Genomic DNA, 20,000 nt, shown 5'->3' on the forward strand with positions numbered 1-20,000 from the left:
AATTTCTCAAAGGTTTTGCTAGAATGTTATAATGGTCTCATTTACCGCAATACAACTCCTTTTCGGTTCAATAAACTAAATTCTGGTTGTATTCAAAGTGCTATGCAGTCATTAGTATTTACTGTTTCCATCACAGATTATTTATTATGCAAAGTTAATAGTTAACTTTGGTTACTAATCAACCTTAGAACAACAAAGGCTATTTATTCGGTTGCTACTAGCTACTACAAATTAACTAATAATGAATTAGGTTAGCAATATTTCCTAGAACATTACCGGTTATCAAATTAGATTGAGGCAATGATACAATATTTTACAAGTTGTATCAAGAATTTCTTAACCTCTTTCCACAACCTCTAAAATACAAATTACGTCCTTATTTCCTCAAATTTTTCAGTGTCGGACTGCCCGGGGGAGGAGTAATCCAACCCCCCCCCCCAAGATAGCACCCCCCCCCAACCTACCCATCCATTGAAAGTGTCTACTGGGGTCCTCAAAAGAATAGTATATATATATATATATATATATATATATATATATATATATATATATATATATATATATATATATATATATATATATATATATATACTGTGTGTGTGTGTGTGTGTGTGTGTTTTATGTATTTGTAGTGAATACTCGATGGACAAATGATACCACAGAATGAAATATGGCAACTCGATTTGTAATATTTTTAAGCGTTCGCTAAGGTTGGACAAGTCTCCGCCCATTTCCTTGAATGTAGTAAGATGACCAACTCTTTCTTTGTTTTGTCATGGTAACACTAGAGACCTCTGACGAACGATTCCCCTTGAGTGTCGGCGGACTTTTGAATCTAAGTGTACATCCATACATATATATATATATATATATACATATATATATATATATATATATATATATATATATATATATATATATATATATATATATATATATATATAAGGAAGAAAATCAACACAATATCATGCTCAGATAGAAATAAATTTCTCTCTCATACTGAGATCAAACCCTAGCTCCTTCAAGTGAAAGGCAAGGTCGCTACCAATCGTGCCATCAGAGGCTCTAAAAGATTTCAGAACCTAAGTGATAACTGTATGACATGATTTAGCTGGTGATGCATCACGCTCATACCAGCATGTTTGCCCCAGCTTCCTGATCCACCAAGTGACACAATTGATAGCTTTAAAATATGGATGAAGACCAACACAATATCCTGCTCAAATAGAAATAAATTTCTTCCTCATACTTGAATCAAACCCTAGACTCTTTAGATGTAAGGTTAGGTCGCTACCAATCATGCCATCAGAGGCTCTAAAAGGAGTTGGAATCTAAGTGCTAACTGTATTCCAGGATTTACCAGGTGAGACGAAAGTCTCATACCAGCGCGTTTTCCCCGTCTTCCCGACCCACCAGGTGACACAATTGATAGCTTTTAATTTGAATTATCCCTAAATGATCAATATGGATGTAAATCAACACAATATCCTGCTCAAATAGAAATAAATCTCTATCTCATACTGGGCTTGAACCCTAGCCCCTTAAAATGAAAGGCAAGATTGCTAACAATAACACCACTAGAGAGTCTAAAAGAAGTTAGAACATAAGTGCTAACTGCATTCTCCCGTCAACTGCATTTCAGGATTTACCTGGTGAGACATCAGGCTCATACCAGCCATTTTTCCCCAACTTCCCGACCCACCAAGTCACACAATTGATAGCTTTTAATTCGAATTACACCTACTGAGGCAATATGGATGAAAATTAACACAACATCGTGCTCTAATAGAAATAAATTTCTATCTCATACTAATATTGAACCCTACCCCCTTCAAATTAAAGGCAAGATTGCTCCCAGTCATGCCACCAGAGGCTCTAAAAGAAGTCATAACCCAATTGATAATTACACTTTAGGATTTACCTGGTGAGACATCAGTCTCATACCAGCGAGTTTTCCATGACTTCCCTACCCACTAGGGGTACAATTGATAGCTTTTAAGGGGACAATGTCGTTTTTAGTGTTAGGACTTTGACATTCCTACCATTTAAAATGTTGACTCATGATATCTCCAACTGCATATGATTTTTGTGTCTGACCTTCGGCTTTGTGATGCCAGTGCTATTTAACCCGAAAGTGATGGCTTTTCAAGTTCCTATACATCCCTCAGTGATTAATTTTAAGATATGGGATTACTACCATATATAGAACTGATGTAGACCTTCAAAACAACCATTCTTATTTTCTTGTAAAGTCATTTCTGTTCAAGGTACCGTACAAATTATTTTCATTTTGTAAAAAAAAGTAAATCATAAAAATTAGGAAAAAAGTAAAAAAAAAAAATGAAACAAATTGGAAAAAATAGAATGGTTAATATGTTCTGTAAATTCTAACTGATATACCAAATTTCAATACTATAGCTTTAAAGTTAAGGGAGAAGTAGGAGTTTGAAGGTCAATAAGTATAGTTTTGAGATACGAGTGTTCAAAGTTTTTTGTTGTATTTTTACGGACATTATTAATGAATTGATCATTATGAATTTTATATCACTTTTTGGTACAAATAACCCAAAACTATGTTATTTATCATAATTTAATTATGAATGAGAATCCTTTTGCTCAATGTCTTGCTTCTTTAGGCTCCTGGTCCCGCTCTTTCCTCAAGAACACCGTCTCCCTTTCACCAACTCTCCTAATATCACCTTGAATAGACGTTTCTGAACTCATAATAGAGCTAATTCTCTTCTTCATCATGGAAATAAGATGTCTTGCTAGTTATTTCCTCCTTGGCGTTTTGAAATTCTTGCTGAAACAAAGAAAAACAGATGTGTCAGTGGTAAAAAAACGTATATCTGATATGCATAAGATTTGTGCCCGCACCGAGGTCTGTAAACCTCATAACGTCTCGATTAGTGACTCATGGCATCTCTAAAGATGCAATTGCTCTTTTTTATGGCGTATTGAGATACTTTTAGTAATTACACTGTAACTATGAAAATAGGTGGAATTTTACCAAAATATTTTGTATACACATTCTCAATTGCCATACAAAGCTCTATGATATTTTCCAGGATTTTGTGTTTTTCGTCCTATACCCCCGGCTATAGCCGGTTGGCCCCCTTGATTCAAATTACTCTCTAATGAGCCAATATGGATAAAAATCAACTCAATATTGTGCTCAGATAGAAATAAATTCCTTTCTCATACTTGGATCAAACCCTAGCCCCTTCAAATGAAAGGCAAGGTCGCTAATAATCATGCTAATAGAGGCTATATAAGAATCCGGAACCTAAGTGCTAAGTTGCTAACTGCATTTCAGAATTTACCTGGTGAGACATGTCTCATATCTTCTAGTGAGGATTTTTCTAAGGACTGAATTCATTAACATTCTATAAATTAGGATCACTTCTTTTTAAGATATTGAAAAACAGGAATATGATAAGTCCTTCTAAAACATTGTATATGATTTATAACTTCATTAGATTTTTTTTTTCAAACAGGTTTATGGAAACAACATGAGGCCAGAGATGTGGACATCACAGTGGCATGCTATAGAAAAGGAAAATGGAAATCAGAATTAGAAATGAAAATAAAGGTTTGCTTATTTTATTGTGATAGAGAGATTTTCCTTTCATTACAAGAATTTATAAATGTGACAAATCTAGGGTTGTGCCTAAGAAATGTACTTTTGTTTAGCATTATGGTTTTTCACCTTTTTGTGATGTTTGTTCAAATAGTTTCTGGAGTGTTTGAGTTATATTTATATATACAAGGTTCTTCTAAATAGGTTTGAAATATTCAAGTCAGAGAGAATAATTTTTTTAATGGTATTGCTTACATAGTATGGTAGTCCTGGTCAGGTTGAGAGTAACAACTTTCAGTCAGCAAAGGAATAGTGAGGTATTAAAGATATTAGAGCTTAGGTTAGGTGAGGAATGATTTCAGCCTCCAGAAAACTTTTGTCTGATACCAGATATAAACGACCTGCAATTTGAGGTATCCTGACAGCTTTAGCAAATGTATTTTTTATAAAATCACAAAGAAAATTATAACTCGACAAATTTGCTTGGAGTTTGATTACAAAGCCATTTTATTGCTTTCATTTTATACCTTTTTTATGATATTCATAGACATTAAGCGATTGGATATCTAATTTTTTTTTAAATTGGGACAATCAAAAATTTCTAATCAAGAAATATTCCTAGTAGTAAAACTGAATATTGTATGGGTATAAATTAAATATCAAAGCAATGACTGTGACTAATATAATACAAATGTCGAAACCTTGAGTGTAAGATTAAAACAACATAGAAATTGAATTTTGATATATAATTATCTTTTTTTCAATATTCACCCAATATTCATTGTTACTGTAAAGCGTAACTTTGGTTAACAAACTTACAAACCGGAGGATTGGGAGTGGATACCCATGACTAATCTTCCATATGGTAAGAGCTACTACTGCGTGTTACTAGCTGCAAGTTTCGATTTACTTTTGTGTTGTGAGCAAGATGGGATCAAATTTATATTGGGTTAGTATGGATGTGGTAAGTTTTTTTTTTTATATAAGAATTCCAATTATTTCTATAATTCTACGTTCATTTCCACATTACCTGGAAGGGGAGTTGGTGGTATTTAGGTATGAACATTTATACAAATCCACCTCAGACTTGAGGAATCTATCCTTATACCAAGGCACTTCCCCCAATTTTGGAGGTTAGCCAACATCAAACAAATGAAAAAAGGGGACCTTTCCTCTCTAGGTTCCTCCCAGCCTGATGAGGGACCCAACCGAGTTCGGCTGGTACTGCTAGGATGCCGCAGCCCAACCTCCCCCATTATCCACCACAGATGAAGCTTCACAATGCTGAATCCCCTACTGCTGCTACCTTCGCGGTCATCCAAGGTGACCGGAGGAAGCAGCAGAGCCTACTGGAACTGCGTCGCAATAGCTTGCCATTCATTCCTATTTCTAGCATGCTCTTTTGCCTCTCTCACATCTATCCTCCTATCACCAAGACCTTTCTTCACTCCATCCATCCACCCAGTTCTTGGCCTTCCTCTTGTACTTCTCCCGTCAACTCTTGCATTCATCACTTGTAGCAGACAGCCATTTTCCATTCTCTCAACGTGGCCAAACCACCTCAACACATTCGTATCCACTCTAGCTGCTAATTCATTTCTTACACTCGTTCTTACCCTCACTACTACTTTCCTAAACTTATCTACTCGAGATTCACCAGCCATACTCCTCAGACACTTCATCTCAAACACATTCAATTTTTGTCTCTCCGTCACTTTCATTCCCCACAACTCTGATCTATACATCACAGGTGGTACAATCACTTTCTCATACAGAACTCTTTACATTCATGCCCAACCCTCTATTCTTTACCACTCCCTTCACTGCCCCCAACACTTTGCATCCTTCATTCACTCTCTGATGTACATCTGCTTCCACTCCACCATTTGCTGCAACAACAGACCCCAAGTACTTAAACTGAGACACCTCCTCAAGTAACTCTCCATTCAACACGACATTCAACCTTGCATCACCTTCCTTCTTGTACATCTCATAAACTTACTCTTACCCACATTAACTCTCAACTTCCTTCTCTCACATACCCTTTCAAATTCTGTCACTAATCGGCCAAACTTCTCTTCCGAGTCTGCAACCAGTACAGTATCATCCGCAAACAACAACTGATTTACCTCCCATTCATGATCATTCTCGTCTATCAGTTTCAATCCTTGTCCAAGCACTCGAGCATTCACCTCTCTCACCACTCCATCAACACACAAGTTAAACAACCATGGCAACATCACACATCACAGTTTCAGCCCCACTCACTGGAAACCAATAGCTCACTTCCTTTCCTATCCTAACAAACGCTTTACTACCTTTGTAGAAACTTTTCATTACTTTCAGCAACCTTCCACCAATTCCATATAACCTCATCACATTCCACATTGCTTCCCTATCAACTCTATTACAGTATACGCTTTCTCCAGATGCATAAACGCAACATACACCTCCTTACCTTTTGCTAAATATGAGGAATAGTAACAAAATTCTTGAAGAAATAAGTTTTTGCCAGTGATTCAGCTTCCTGAAGTATTGTTCTATTGGTAACCTTAAGTTGAGGTTGAACTCCAAAACTTTAGTTGAAATTTTGAGAATTGCAAACCCAAGATCTCTAAACTTACAACTCTATAGACAAATTTACCACTTGCCCCAATAAAGACACCAAAACTTTAGTTGAAATTTTGAGAATTGCAAACCCAAGATCTCTAAAGGTGTTGCCAATCAAAGGCAGCTAGAGAAGTTAAGGTACCATGATTCTCCCCATAACTAAAGAAATCCTAATATATAATATTTTCAAAGTAATTTATATTTTCCTAGTTATATAAATATGAGATCTTTAAATAGATAAACAATTCTTCTTTCCTCAAGGGGCTAATTACTGCATTTTCCTCTTGGTAAGGTTAGAAGAGACTTTAGCTATGGTAAGCAGCTTCTAGGAGAAGGACATTCCAAAATCAAACCATTGTTCTCTATTCTTGGGTAGTGCTATAGCTTTTGTACCATGGTCTTCCACTGTATTTGGGTAGATTTCCTTTGTTTGGGGTACACTTGTGCATATTATTCTCTATTATTTATCATCTTTTTTCTTTAAGTTTTTATAGTTCAAATATGAAAGATATATTTTAATGTTACTGTTCCTAAAATATTTTATTTTAGTTCATTGTTTTTCTTGTAGTTTATTTCCTTATTTCCTTTGCTCACTGGGCTATTTGTCCCTGTTGGAGCTCTATTGCTTATAGCAACATGCTTTCCCAACTAGGGTTGTAGCTTATCTAGTAAAAATAATAATAAAAATTATGATAATAATAATAACTTCAACACCAGCTAAAATAGCCATTGATTTATTAACAAGCTAGTAAGTTAACAACAGATGGCCAGAGGATGAAACTTTAAGTGCTTAGACCAGTACCTGGCTTACATAATCAGGTACTGTACTATGTCACACAGAAACCTATCTCCATATGTAGTGGACATGTCGTTATGAAGTGTGATACCTGGAATAGATGACCAAAGTGTTTGGTATACATTCAACCATTCTCCCCCCTATTAATGGAGGATAGAGGAGATTCTCCTCCAAATGCATTGTCTGTGATGAGCAGTTGTTTACTTACAAAGCTTACCAGCATCTGGTATTGGATCTAATGTGTAATGGTGTGGCTGTTGCACCCCTTAGAGGCGTGGAGGGAGGAAGAAGTAGAGCTAAACATTCTATCTTCTACTTTAGGTTTATGCTGAAATGCTACTTTTGCCCCATTAGGGAGCTGGACTGTGTACACAACCTTCTTCCCAACTAGCAAAGATCCTAGAGGAATGGTTTCCAAGAACTTTATAGTATAATCTCATAGGTAATACTTAGGTAATGAGATGTGAAGGCAGTCTTTTGATATTCTGAAATGTTCATTCTGAAGGCAATTGTTAATCCAGTACCCTTGACTTTGAGCTATCACTTGATCATGTACTTGACCCTCTCACCGACCGATGCAGTCAGAAAGTGTGTTCATGGACACTTCATTTTTACCCTCTCAGTGCAATAAAGATTCTCTGGCTCTCAGGCCTGATGAGTTGATTTCTCTTCAGGTGTTGTGGCAGGGCTCTCATAGAGTACAAAAGCACCTCATCTCTATCGCAGATGCTCCCACGATATCTTTCTAGGAATGAATAAAGATCTCCGGAAATCAGTTGTTGAATGCAAGTTTCTGAATTTTGACGACAAAGTCTGGTACAGACCTGAGGGAGACCTCCTTCCTATCTCCTGAGTGTTCGACTTGATAAATCATAGAACTCTACTCTCTTCGTCAATGCTGCTGGTCGGATCCCTGGTTAGATCCCTCTAGGAGGAGAGACCCAAGCCCTTCAGTTTAAAGACCTTGCTCAAAGCTGAACAATAATCTCTCATAACTTAGACAAAGAGACGTGTAAGTATGCAATCTCCTGAAAAGACTACCTTTTGTAAAACCATTCATAGAAAACGGCCCACTTTCATTGGTAAAATGCTACTGATGGCCTTTGTAGATACCGAGACATCTGTGTAGTGCCCGAAAAAAAACATTCTCTCAGATGAGCTGCTTGATAGTCGCCCTCTGTGAAATGCAAGCAACTTCATGGACTGTTGCTATCTCTGAAGGTGCAGCTGTCAGAGAAGAAGGAGCTGTAGGTGTTAGTCTCTCAGGGACTCAATAAGAAGGGCTAGCAGATCAGGATACTACTTGGCTTGTGGTCATGTATGAATAGCTGTAATCATCCTGAGACCCATTAATATCAACATTTGGTTTAATTAGTTGGCAAATCAGATTGAATGGGGAAGTATATGCATTTAGTAGTTCCATGGATGCCAGAACATCTTCGAACACTGACCATTGGTTTGGGATGGGGGAAGAGAACAACAGGGCTTCCCTGCTTAGCCGGGTGGTGAACAGGTGGATCACTGGTGAACCCTAAAACACATGAAGCCTTTCTGCCACCCAAGGATATAGGAACCACTATGCTCCTACAATTTAACCCTGACAACTGAGCTGGTCAGGCTCCATTATCACTCATCAATACTGCTGGAATGCTTGAAGACCCTGAAATGATTATTTCATATTGTTTCAAGAAAATTTATGTACAGCTACTGTTCTTCTGCAGTCCATACAAAGAAACCAGGATTTCCAGGTATGTATCCCAACCCTCCTGTGATGCATCCAAGAACAGAAGTATCTCTGGAGTGGGGAGAGTTGAAAGGTTCTCCCCTAGTGAGGTACATGTCATTCAACTACCAGGGTAAATTGTCCTGTACTTCTAGTTCCACTGGAAATGAAAAGATGGTGAGATCCCTTGCTAATGACCAGTGATACTTCAAATACCATTGAAGCAATCTCTGGTGGAGATGCCAGGAAGGAATGATTGTGTTACCTCTCTTAGCCTGCCGCGGCGATCTTCTGTTGGGAAATCACACGATGCTGACATATCTATTAGTATCCCCGGATATTTCATTCTCTGCTAGGACATGAGATCAAACTTTTACCAGTTCATCTTAATTCTTAGCTCATGACAAAGCTGGAGTAGGTAGTCTCGACCCTGATGGAACTGCCTCTCAGAGGAGGCTAGGATCAGCCAATCGTTGAAATGCCTGCGAAGCTAACACCAAGTTGAGCAGCTAGATGAACACCTTGGGGGCCATTGTACAGTCTGAAGCATAGGGTCTTGAACTGGTACCCTACTCTTTCAAGGACGAAAGGCAGATACTCAAAGACGACCGATTATTGTGTACCTGAAAGTAAGCATCCTTCAGCCTGAGGACAGTACAGAATGTATCTTCATCCTCTGGAACGCAGTGTAGTAACAAATTGTTTCAGCAGTGAATGGTTGATGGCTGGTCCCCAGAACCTATATGGCTTCTCCACCAAGAAAAGTTAACTAGAATTCAGGAGACTGACCTCTAATGACTTTGAGCACATCTTTCACCAGCATCTGTTCCACCACTGCAGACGTGGCCAGACCTTTCTGCGATTCTGAAAGTTAGGCAAGATATGGTGGCCAATAGCTTTTAGAGTGTAGTAAGTAACTGACCCGAAAGACGCTACTCAAAGCTTTGTCCTTTGTCTCTGCCACATTGCCAAGTGGTATGACAAGCATTCCTCAACTTGCAGCAGCCATAGATGAGGACAGCCTACCTCACCATTCCCTGGCCCTCTTCCCTCTTGCTACCCTTCCTGAGCTGGCCTGGTTGGGGGATGTGAAAAGTGGGCACAAAGTCCAAACTCTAACTGGATTAAGTAGTTGCTGGGGTTATGAAGAAGTCAAGGCTTCCATAACAAGAGTCTAATGTCATTGCTGCACCCCAAGGTTTGGTTACTGTTGTCTTCAAAGGGATGGGTACCGTGAAGAACATTACTCAGTGGATCAGTGAGTCTTGACTAGCAGTCTTGCACTTCTCCACAACTGCCTCAACGTCCCTCTTTGGGAAGAAAGATATGGATCCTAGCTTTGACTGAATCCAAAGTGCTAATGTTGCTTCTGTGTGAATGTTGAGAGAATTAGATTATGTTGACAACTTTGTCTCTTCAAGACCCAGTTTCAGGTCAGTCATGAGCAGCAGAGGCAAGTGACAGGATTGGAGGGTCAAGCAATGGATATTAATGAATCAGCATGTAGACCTATAGTCCTCCTCAAACTACACATCCTTAGCTCATAGGAATGGTAAGGAAGCAGACACTACCAGAAATTATAAGGCTTGAGCAGAGCTCAAACTCTTGACTCACAGATTGCAAGACATGGATGTTACCAATTATTACATCCCCCTCAGTAGTATTTACGAAGATAGTAAGTAGTTATCAAACTCCTGAGGTTGCAGGTAGTTCAGATCATGTCTTATTTAGAGAACTGGCTGATTGTGGTGGAGACAAATAGATAATACATCGAATACACAATCAGGGTCAGTGTGTTCTTCAGGACATTGGGTTTTTGATCAACTTTGCAAAGTTGAGACTAATTCCAGAAGGACATTCAGTTGGGGTTAGGTCGCCAATGGATTATGGGGAAAGCCACACTAGCATTACAAAGCATCTCAGCAAAGAGCTCTAGCCTTTTTTTTTTTGTGCTGTTTTTTGCCAGGACGCAACTGGAGACGATTTTGGCTCTTTAGTTTTCCTTGATAGTTGATCCAATGTTAAAAACAATGAAAGACCTCCATTGGGTGGGATAAGGATAGCTTGGAAAGGACATCGGGACAGTCAGGTGCTGTCGCTCAGTCAGTCGATACAAAAGAATTCTGAGGTCATAGCCGGTGTCAATTATTTAGTCTGGGCAGTCCCATTTGTCCCTCCTCTGTTTCCCATGATTATTCATAGAGATGCACCATTCAGAGGAGACCTTTATGTATGGCAATGTCTCCTCAGTTTACAACTTTTCATATAAATGTGTTGGAAGTGATGGTGATACTCCTGACTTTGTAGAAAATTGGCCCACAATGGAAATTTCATATCAGGTGATGGTCTTTTGTCTTGGAGAGGGGTTATCCTGCTTGAAAATTCTCAATCCAGTGACCCCTCCCTTTGTGAGGTTCCTAAAGGAGAGTAACTTGTACCTCTCATCATTCCATATCTTAGGTTCTCTTATTGTACAGTCAGCCTCCACTCTTCACGAGGATTAGGTAATAGAGACAGGCGTAATTTTGCAAATATTGGCTGCCCTAGGGTTGGATAACTCCTAACCTAACAACTTACTGCCCATTGCCTATGTTCAGATAATTAACATACTAAGTACTGCCTATTATGGTTTACTTGGTTTCTATCACAGTTCAAGTTGTTTGTAATTGAATTAATACTGTACATATGAGTAAGAGTACAGTTCATGTGCACACTTGTACACTACGTACTAAACAATGTGAGGCTACAGTACAGTACACTCAGTCCCCACTCTTCGTGAGGGTTAGGTAACAGAGACAGGCACAAATTTGTGAATACTTGCTGGCCTAGGTTGGAGTAACTCCTAACTTAATGTAACAACTCTGACATTTACTATTCTTGGATAATTAACACACTAAGTACTGCCTAATACAGTGTTGTTTTTACTTTGTTTCTATCACAGTATAGTTGTTCCTATTTAGTAATACTTTTTAACACTTGCTGATACTGCAGTGTCTATGATTATGATATGCTAGCATCACTACAGTAAAGCTTAACTGTATTGTAAGTGTTCGCTGTTTTCGTTCAGAAAACTTGACTCCGCAAATGTAGGCTACATTTACCCTATACAACATTACTGTAAATCTGTACTGCACAATATGTATAAAATTTGAGATTAACTACTATGCATTTTTGGCAAAAAATAGCATTTTTCTTTAATATCTCCCATGCTAATTACTTGATCAGAATGGTACTTTGACACAGCACTCTATAGACCTCCTCCTAATTTTTTATACTATAATATATTTTCAAATCTCGTTAATTAAGGTGTTTACTCCTGTCCTAATAAAGCTTAAGCCAAGTGAATCGGGTAAGTAGGTAAAGCTATTCGAATACCTACACTCCCCCATCCCTCCTCTCTCCTTCCCTCCCCCCCCCCCCCTCTCTCTTGACCATCCTCCTATCCCTCTAGTAACCCCAATTCCTAGCTTCTCTCGTGTCGCTTACTCTTCCTCTTCTGTAACCTGTTATATTTGTTAATAAATGATAGAATTGATATGTTGGATTCTTGTTATAATTCTTATTAATATTTCATGATATTGTTGTATTTTGGCAGGGTGTATAAGTTTATAGTCTTTAGCCTATTTATCCAACTTGATGAAGGAGATGGGAGGGACGGGGGAGTGTTGGTTTTCGAATTGCTTTACTTACTCACCGATTCACTTGGCTTAAGCTTTATTAGGACAAGAGTAAACACTTTAATTAACAAGATTTGAAAATGCATTATAGTATAAAAAATTAGGGGGAGGTCTATTGAGTGCTCTGTCAAAGTATCATTCTCATCAAGTAATTAGTATGGGAGATATCAAAGAAGAACACACTATTTTATGCCAGAAATTTATAGTATGTATATGATATACAATGACCACTAACCATTTTTGTACCAAGTTCTACGTAGCAATCTGGAAACATGGCGCAATTCCTGATGTATCGTCTCTAGCCCAGTAATCCGACATCTGCAGTAACCCGGTAATAATATTTATCCCATCTACTTTAATTGGTTAGAAAATTAAAAGATAATGATAAATGTATCGTTAGTAACGTTATAATCTTTGTGTGAATTCATACAGCCACAATGACAACCAAACAAAACAAATGTTTTGCTTGTATTTTAATCATCATATGGTTTTTACCTACTTACATATTAGTTTGGAAGGATTGACTTAACAACATATAATATGCTCAGTATAACCATACACTAGTTTTCTGTTCAAGTAAAATAAGAATAGGAATTAATTTTATCTTTACAGTATTACAATACAGTAGTTTTGTCACCAAAATATTTTGTCTTGGACCACTAAGATTGTTTACATTTTTGCCAGGAGATGGCAGTAGATGGTATGTTTATGTATTCATCAATGACGAATATGTAAACATTATTAAAACTCACAAATTGTTTTATTTCTATTCTTTCCTAAACAGAAATACAGCTTATTTTATCAACTAAAAACTTAAATATATATAATAGCAGCAACAATAATGATTAAAATATGTGTGGTAAAAGATTTATAATAAAATGGTAGTATCATTAGGCTGGCCTTGAAATTGAAATTTGCCCATTACATGCAGTACATGATATAAATGCTTTTCTAACGGAAATTTTGGAGTTCGTCCTTTACACGAGAATATACAGTACAAACGATTAAAATTATGATGCTATTTGGAAAGTGATAGATCTAGGAATAATTGTTTCCTTTAGGAAATATGAAATATCCATAGGTAGCAGGCCTTAATGAACAATGGAAAAGATTATAATTCGCTATGCTTTTATTTACAAATACAATACTAAAATTAATATTACGTGCATTATTATTGGATACAGTTAAGTGAAACTCCAGTTTAATCAAAATCCTGTTTATTTCAAATATAACTAATTTTTTATCACAGTAAATGGATATATAGTGTACAGCAAAATCTGGTGTGCATAAAGTCCAGTGCAAAAGAGCGCTGGCTATTTGAAATCATAACTCCGCAAGATTTTTCATCGCGAATATTTTATTTTTTATTTTGATAGGTATTATGATCCTCTGTCGCGTACGTATAAGTGAAATTGCCAAGTATGAACCCGCATAAAGCCCGGGCTGACGGTACGCAACACTACAGTACAGTAGTAGTTGCCCTGACCGGAACTATAATATTACCCAGTAGTCATCATAAGCTTACAGTATAGGAACAAAACACTGTTGTTCCTATCTAGTCATAATGTATAACACTCGCTGATAACGTGTATATTACCGTAATAAAGGTACAGTACTATCACTGCAGTAAAGCTTAACTGTACTGTAAGTCTTCACTGTTTTTGTTCGGAAGACTTGACTTGCAGCACACGTAGCCTACATTTACAATAAACAATACTGTACATTCGTGTAATTATGTATTGTACAATATATATACAATTTAAGAATAATTAGTGCATACACTTTATACAACGACCACTAACCATTTTTGTACAAAGTTCTACTCATTCTTGAAGCATGACATAACTCCTGAATGCATGGGCGTCATCTCTTGCACAGTACTGTAGGGAATCACAAATCTTCAGTATATTACCCCGTAAATATAAATGTCCAGAAGTACAGTATGTACCACTGTATACAAAAACATAACTTTGTTTACATGAAAACATGATTCTGCTCTAAAAGGACTGAAGCGGGAGATACACACACGAGGAGATACGATGCAAGATGAGCATGGTTGCCATTTCTGATGTTGAATATGTGCTACAAACTTCCTAAAAGCACTAGGAAATTGTTAAATCATTTTCTAAGATATAAAAATGATAAAGCTGAAATTGTTTCAATAAGTCAAGTAGGGAAGAAAGAATCTTGAAGGCAATCAGTTTATCATATATACTATCAGTGGGAAAAGCATTCTAGGCCTATTGTGCGATGGCGTAAAATAGCGACACCTTGCCACATAGTAAAAATGTGATAAATTCTCCAGAAATGCACCAGATCTAGCACTGAAAGGGCAACTCTGGTGGTAATTCAGAGTGAGATGGAATGTTGTACTGCCTGGAGAGCTAGCCAAGTGCAAAGGAGTGTGGACTATTTGAAATCATCCCGCCGTAAAAGTATTTCTCGCAGTCATTTTAATTTTTTGTTTAACAGGTTATACAGTTCTCTGTGTTGCAATCAAGCAAAATCACAAGAAATAAGCCTTGCTTAAAGTGGTAGCTGACTGTAGTAGAGGATGCCCTATCCAGGTAGACAGTTCTTTTCTAGAGATGTTGAAGCTAGTTCCAGAACCCCAACTAGACCTGTTCGTCAAAAGAAAGCCACTAATTTCTACTATTTGTAGCTACGATTATTATTATTATTATTATTATTATTATTATTATTATTATTATCATTATTATTATTATTACTTGTTAAGCTACAATCATAGCTGGAAAAGCAGGATGCTATAAGCCCAGGGGCTCCAACAGTGAAAATAGCCCAGTGAGGAAAGGAAATAAGGGAAAAAAATATTTTAAGAACAGTACCTGTACAATAAATATTTCCTATAAAAACTATAAAACTTTAACAAAGCAAGAGGAAGAGAAACTAGATAGAATAGTGTGCCTGAGTGTACTCTCAAGCAAGAGAACTCTAACCCAAGACAGTGGAAGACCATGGAACACAGGCTATGGCACTACGTCTTAATAGGTTTGCTGAAGGTAATCATCTACTCCCTAGTTTGCAATTTGGTTTTCGTAAAGGCCTTGGAGCATGTGATGCCCTTCTTACAATCTCCAATGCTGTACAGAAATCCCTTGATTGTGGTCGGGAAGTTCGTATGATTGGCCTTGATTTTAGTGCTGCCTTTGACCGTGTTAATCATGAGGCCCTTGTTTTCAAACTGAAACAGTTGGGAGTGGGTGGGTTGTTTCTTAGCATTATTATTGATTTTTTAAGTAATAGATCTCAAAGAGTTGTTGTTGATGGGCACCATAGTGAATATAGGAATGTGATATCCGGTGTTCCACAGGGTAGTGTTCTTGGCCCATTACTTTTCATACTATATACAAATGACATGTGGTTTGGCCTAGAAAACAAGCTTGTTGCATATGCAGATGATGCTACTCTCTTTGCATCAATTCCATCCCCTGAATGTAGATCTAGGGTTGGTGAATCCCTTAATAGAGATTTAGCTAGAATTAATGCATGGTGCAAATTATGGGGTATGAAGTTGAATCCTAACATAACTCAAAGTATGATTGTAAGTAGGTCAAGGACGGTGGCTCCTCAACATCCGGATCTCAGTATTGATAATGTTTCTTTAAATATGTATGACTCTTTCAAAATTTTAGGTGTGATTCTCGACAGCAAATTTACTTTTGAGAAACATGTAAGGTCTCAGTCTTCTTCAATTGCACAAAAAACAGGCTTATTGAGAAAGTCTTTCAAGATTTTCGGTGATCAATCTATTCTGAAGAAGTGTTTTAATTCTTTCATTCTACCTTGTTTTGAGTATTGTTCTCCTGTTTGGTCTTCAGCTGCTGATTCTCATCTTAATTTGTTGGACAGAAACTTACGGTCTATTAAATTTCTTATTCCTGATCTAGATATTAATCTCTGGCACCGTTGTTCAATTAGTTCATTATGCATGTTGCATAAGATTTTTCATAACTCTGACCATCCTTTACATTCAGATCTCCCTGGATAATTCTATCCTGTTCGTAATACTAGGCAGGCAGTTAATTCTAATAGCCAGGCCTTCTCCATCACGAGGCTCAATACTACGCAGTACTCTAGAAGTTTTATTCCAGCTGTTACCAAGTTGTGGAATGATCTTCCTAATCGGGTGGTTGAATCAGTAGAACTTCAAAAGTTTAAAGTTGGAGCAAATGCTTTTTTGTTGACCAGGCGGACATGAGTCTTTTTATAGTTTATTTATGACATATTTGTTTTTGATGCTGTTAATAGTTTATATATGACATGTCTGTTTTGACGTTGTTACTGTTTTTAGAATGATTTATTGTTAATTTGTTCTCTTCATTTATTTATTTCCTTATTTCCTTTCCTCACTGGGCTATTTTTCCCTGTTGGAGCCCCTGGGCTTATAGCATCTTGCTTTTCCAACTAGGGTTGTAGCTTGGATAGTAATAATAATAGTAATAATAGAGAACAATGGTTTGATTTTGGAGTGTCCTTCTCTTAGGAGAGCTGCTTTCCATAGCTAAAGTGTCTCTTCCACCCTTACCAAGAGGAAAGTAGCCACTGAACAATTACAGTACTGTAGTTAACCACTTGGGTGAAGAAGAATTGTTTGGTAATATCAGTCTTGTCAGCTGTGTGCGGACTGAGCAGAATCTGTAAAGAGTAGGCCAGACTATTTGGTGTATGTGTAAGCAAAGGGAAAGTGAACCGTAACCAGAGAGAAGGATCTTCTGAATTACTGTCTGGCCAGTCAAAGGACCCCATAACTCTCTAGCAGTAGTATCTCAATGGGTGGCTGGTGCCCTGGCCAACCTACTACTATGAACTGTCAAGCAGTGGCTTTGAATTAAATTGGAACAAATGGTTGTCAATCTACCTGTTACTCCAAAAAGTTTTATTTTATAGGCTCAATATCCTCAGGACTTTTCAGGGACAGCTGTACGAATAGAACCATTTGGCCCAACAGCCCTAGATATCCACTGCTTCAGCATCTGATACCAAGAATACACTTACTTTAGTCTGTACAGCTGCATCAGAAAGTAGAAACGGACTATCTTCGCTTCCTCCTTTCTAACCCAAAATCCTACCGCTTGGGTTCTACCTCCTTTATTTTTTAGAAAGTTTTCTCACCCCACAACTTGACTTTTGATGAGCTGCAAGAGATCTTCATCTACAAGACAATACCATTTTGTGTGGAGGATGTAGATGGCATTTCTATGGATTCGGTCACCCTGTCAGATATCCCTCCAGACTTCTGGCTTCCTTTCTGGTCCACCTCTTTGAGGAGAGGAAGCTCCAGCTATCATCTATATTGTAATATAAATTTGTTTTAACAGAACTCCTCAAGAGTGCCTTTGACGTGGATCTCTATTCCGAAATGTTCCATATGATCACCCATGTGGTTTCTAAGTCTCTGGATAGGGTTCTTTTGTTTTTGGTTGTGTTGGGCAACCCCACCATTTCTCTTAAGAACCATTAAAAAAAGTTACATTTTTATGGTTTTAGATTTGGGAGTTAGTCACTAAACTGGCAACCATTTTTAGGAACCAAGAATTTATCACAATAGCCAAGGTCGTGATTTTGGGTCTACTCTTTCTAGCCAAACGAAAGTCCCTTTAGAGATAGGATCCACTTTTTATCTCGGCTTTAGAGTCAGTAGATAACAACATCTGTCCAGGTTGACCTTTAAATTATGTTTATAGAGATCCATGTCCTCAGTAGGTAGCCTGTTTTAAAATACACCCAGTCCAACAAGCCCCTTTCAACAGAGTCTATCCGTATCGTAATGCTTCTATTTTTAAAAGGCCGATCCTGTCTCCATCCCTGAAACCCATGATACGAGTAAAATCAATAGCATTCTTTGATAATGGGGAATAACAGAACACCTGGAGTTTTACATACACACTACCTGAAAGAAATCCAAGAGGTATAACATGCATGCAAAGCATTTGGCACACTCGTGACCTCTGAAAGGAAGGCCCAAATCACTAGACCCTTTAGGCAGCCAGTATTCTTTAGTCACCTTTGTGAGATCAGAATCAGATTTGTTAGTTTCTCTTCTTACTCTTGGCAACATGCCTATGAGCTGTTGGTTGAGCTTGGTGGCAGACAGTTATCCTGGATTGGGTATGAGTCATCTACTTATTAATACTCTGATACTAAGTCCTTGGAGACTACACACAGCACTTTAGCCACAAGAAAAGGAGTTTTGACGAAGAAAAAACTTATTTTGGGGAAGGTGCTATGTGGTCTCCAAAACCCTCCCTCCTCTCTAGCCTCGAACAGGAGAGTAAGCGTTATTTTATACTTTTGATCTTGAATGGTGGTGGTTGTGGGTTTGTTGTGGCGCAGGTACGGTCTTAAGGACTGAAGGGAATGTATAATGAATAAAGTTACCAAAATGGTACCGGATACCAACAACCCCCTTTACGTTATTAAGAGACAAATTATCTAAGTGAAATTACTTACAAAATTATAGGAAACACATCAAACATTTGGAGGGGAGAAACATACATGATTACTCGAATTCTGGTGCCAACCAAACATACCTACATTGACAATAATCAATGAAGGAAGAAAAATACCTGACTACAGGTACTTTTCTTAATAATGTTCTTGAAGTGATAATCACACAAGATAGTACGTTGTGTCTTTGATGACAAAATGAATGCAGGTTATTGGTTTGTTGAGATGTAGGTACTGGAATGGAGCAATAGTTCCTTTCTTGGATGCCAATGCGTGATGACAATTGCTGCAGTAGTTGAACCTCTGAGTGAGGATGAATATTTTGATTATCTTAGTGTTCATGGGGATCAACGGAAGGTTTAGGCTTTAACCTTTCACAAACCTTACTTTTGCCCGGAACTTATACATGTCACATTTTTGTTCCATGGTTAGATGTGCACAAATTTAACTAGTGTCTAACTGACCAAGTGGATGATGAAGAAATTCGATAGCCAAAGGAATCAAAACCACGAGCATAAGCACATCCAAGTGTAAAGTGGCTTGCCTTTGACTGGCAAGTGGATTAGGACGATTGCCGGAAAAATGCTTCTGGACATAGTTTCGACAGACATAATGTCAACAGTCATAATGTCGACGGATATAATATCGACGGTCAAAATGCCAACATCCGTTTGAAGAGGACAGAATGTTGACGCAAAAATTTAATGATAGTGATAATAATAATAATAATAATAATAATAGTAGTAACAATGATAATAATAATGATAATTATCATAATTATATATATATATATATATATATATATATATATATATATATATATATATATATATATATATATGTGTGTGTGTGTGAAGCCTCGTGGTTAAAACTTAATGAAATTGAAGCTTCTTGATAATTGAGTTATTATGAGATTGACATGTTATTTACGAATAAAGGGTACCTGACACTTGCACGCATTCGTGGAACGCACTGGCACGCATTGATGCGCGAACTCGCGTGGACGAGTCGTCAAATTGTCGTGAACAGTGCGGGAACGATGCGTGGCATGTGTGCCATGCGTGCCCAGAACTTTGAAATGTTTAAAGTTTGTGGCACGTATTGGCACGCCAAAAATAGTCGTAAACGATGCGTGAACTGGAGTGA

General features: G+C 37.6%; 1 protein-coding gene across 1 annotated transcript in view; it reads left to right on the forward strand.

Moving 5' to 3' along the window:
• The window catches only part of LOC137615271 (non-structural maintenance of chromosomes element 3 homolog), a 281,126-nt gene extending 277,064 nt beyond the window's left edge, over window positions 1-4,062 (forward strand). The window contains exon 7 of the mRNA XM_068344999.1: window positions 3,498-4,062. Coding sequence (XP_068201100.1) covers window positions 3,498-3,578 — 81 coding nt within the window. The 3' untranslated portion in view covers window positions 3,579-4,062. The remainder of the gene's footprint in view (window positions 1-3,497) is intronic.
• Window positions 4,063-20,000: the final 15,938 nt, after the last annotated feature.

Source organism: Palaemon carinicauda, chromosome 21 (genome assembly GCF_036898095.1).
Source record: "Palaemon carinicauda isolate YSFRI2023 chromosome 21, ASM3689809v2, whole genome shotgun sequence".
Taxonomy (NCBI): Eukaryota; Metazoa; Arthropoda; class Malacostraca; order Decapoda; family Palaemonidae; genus Palaemon; species Palaemon carinicauda.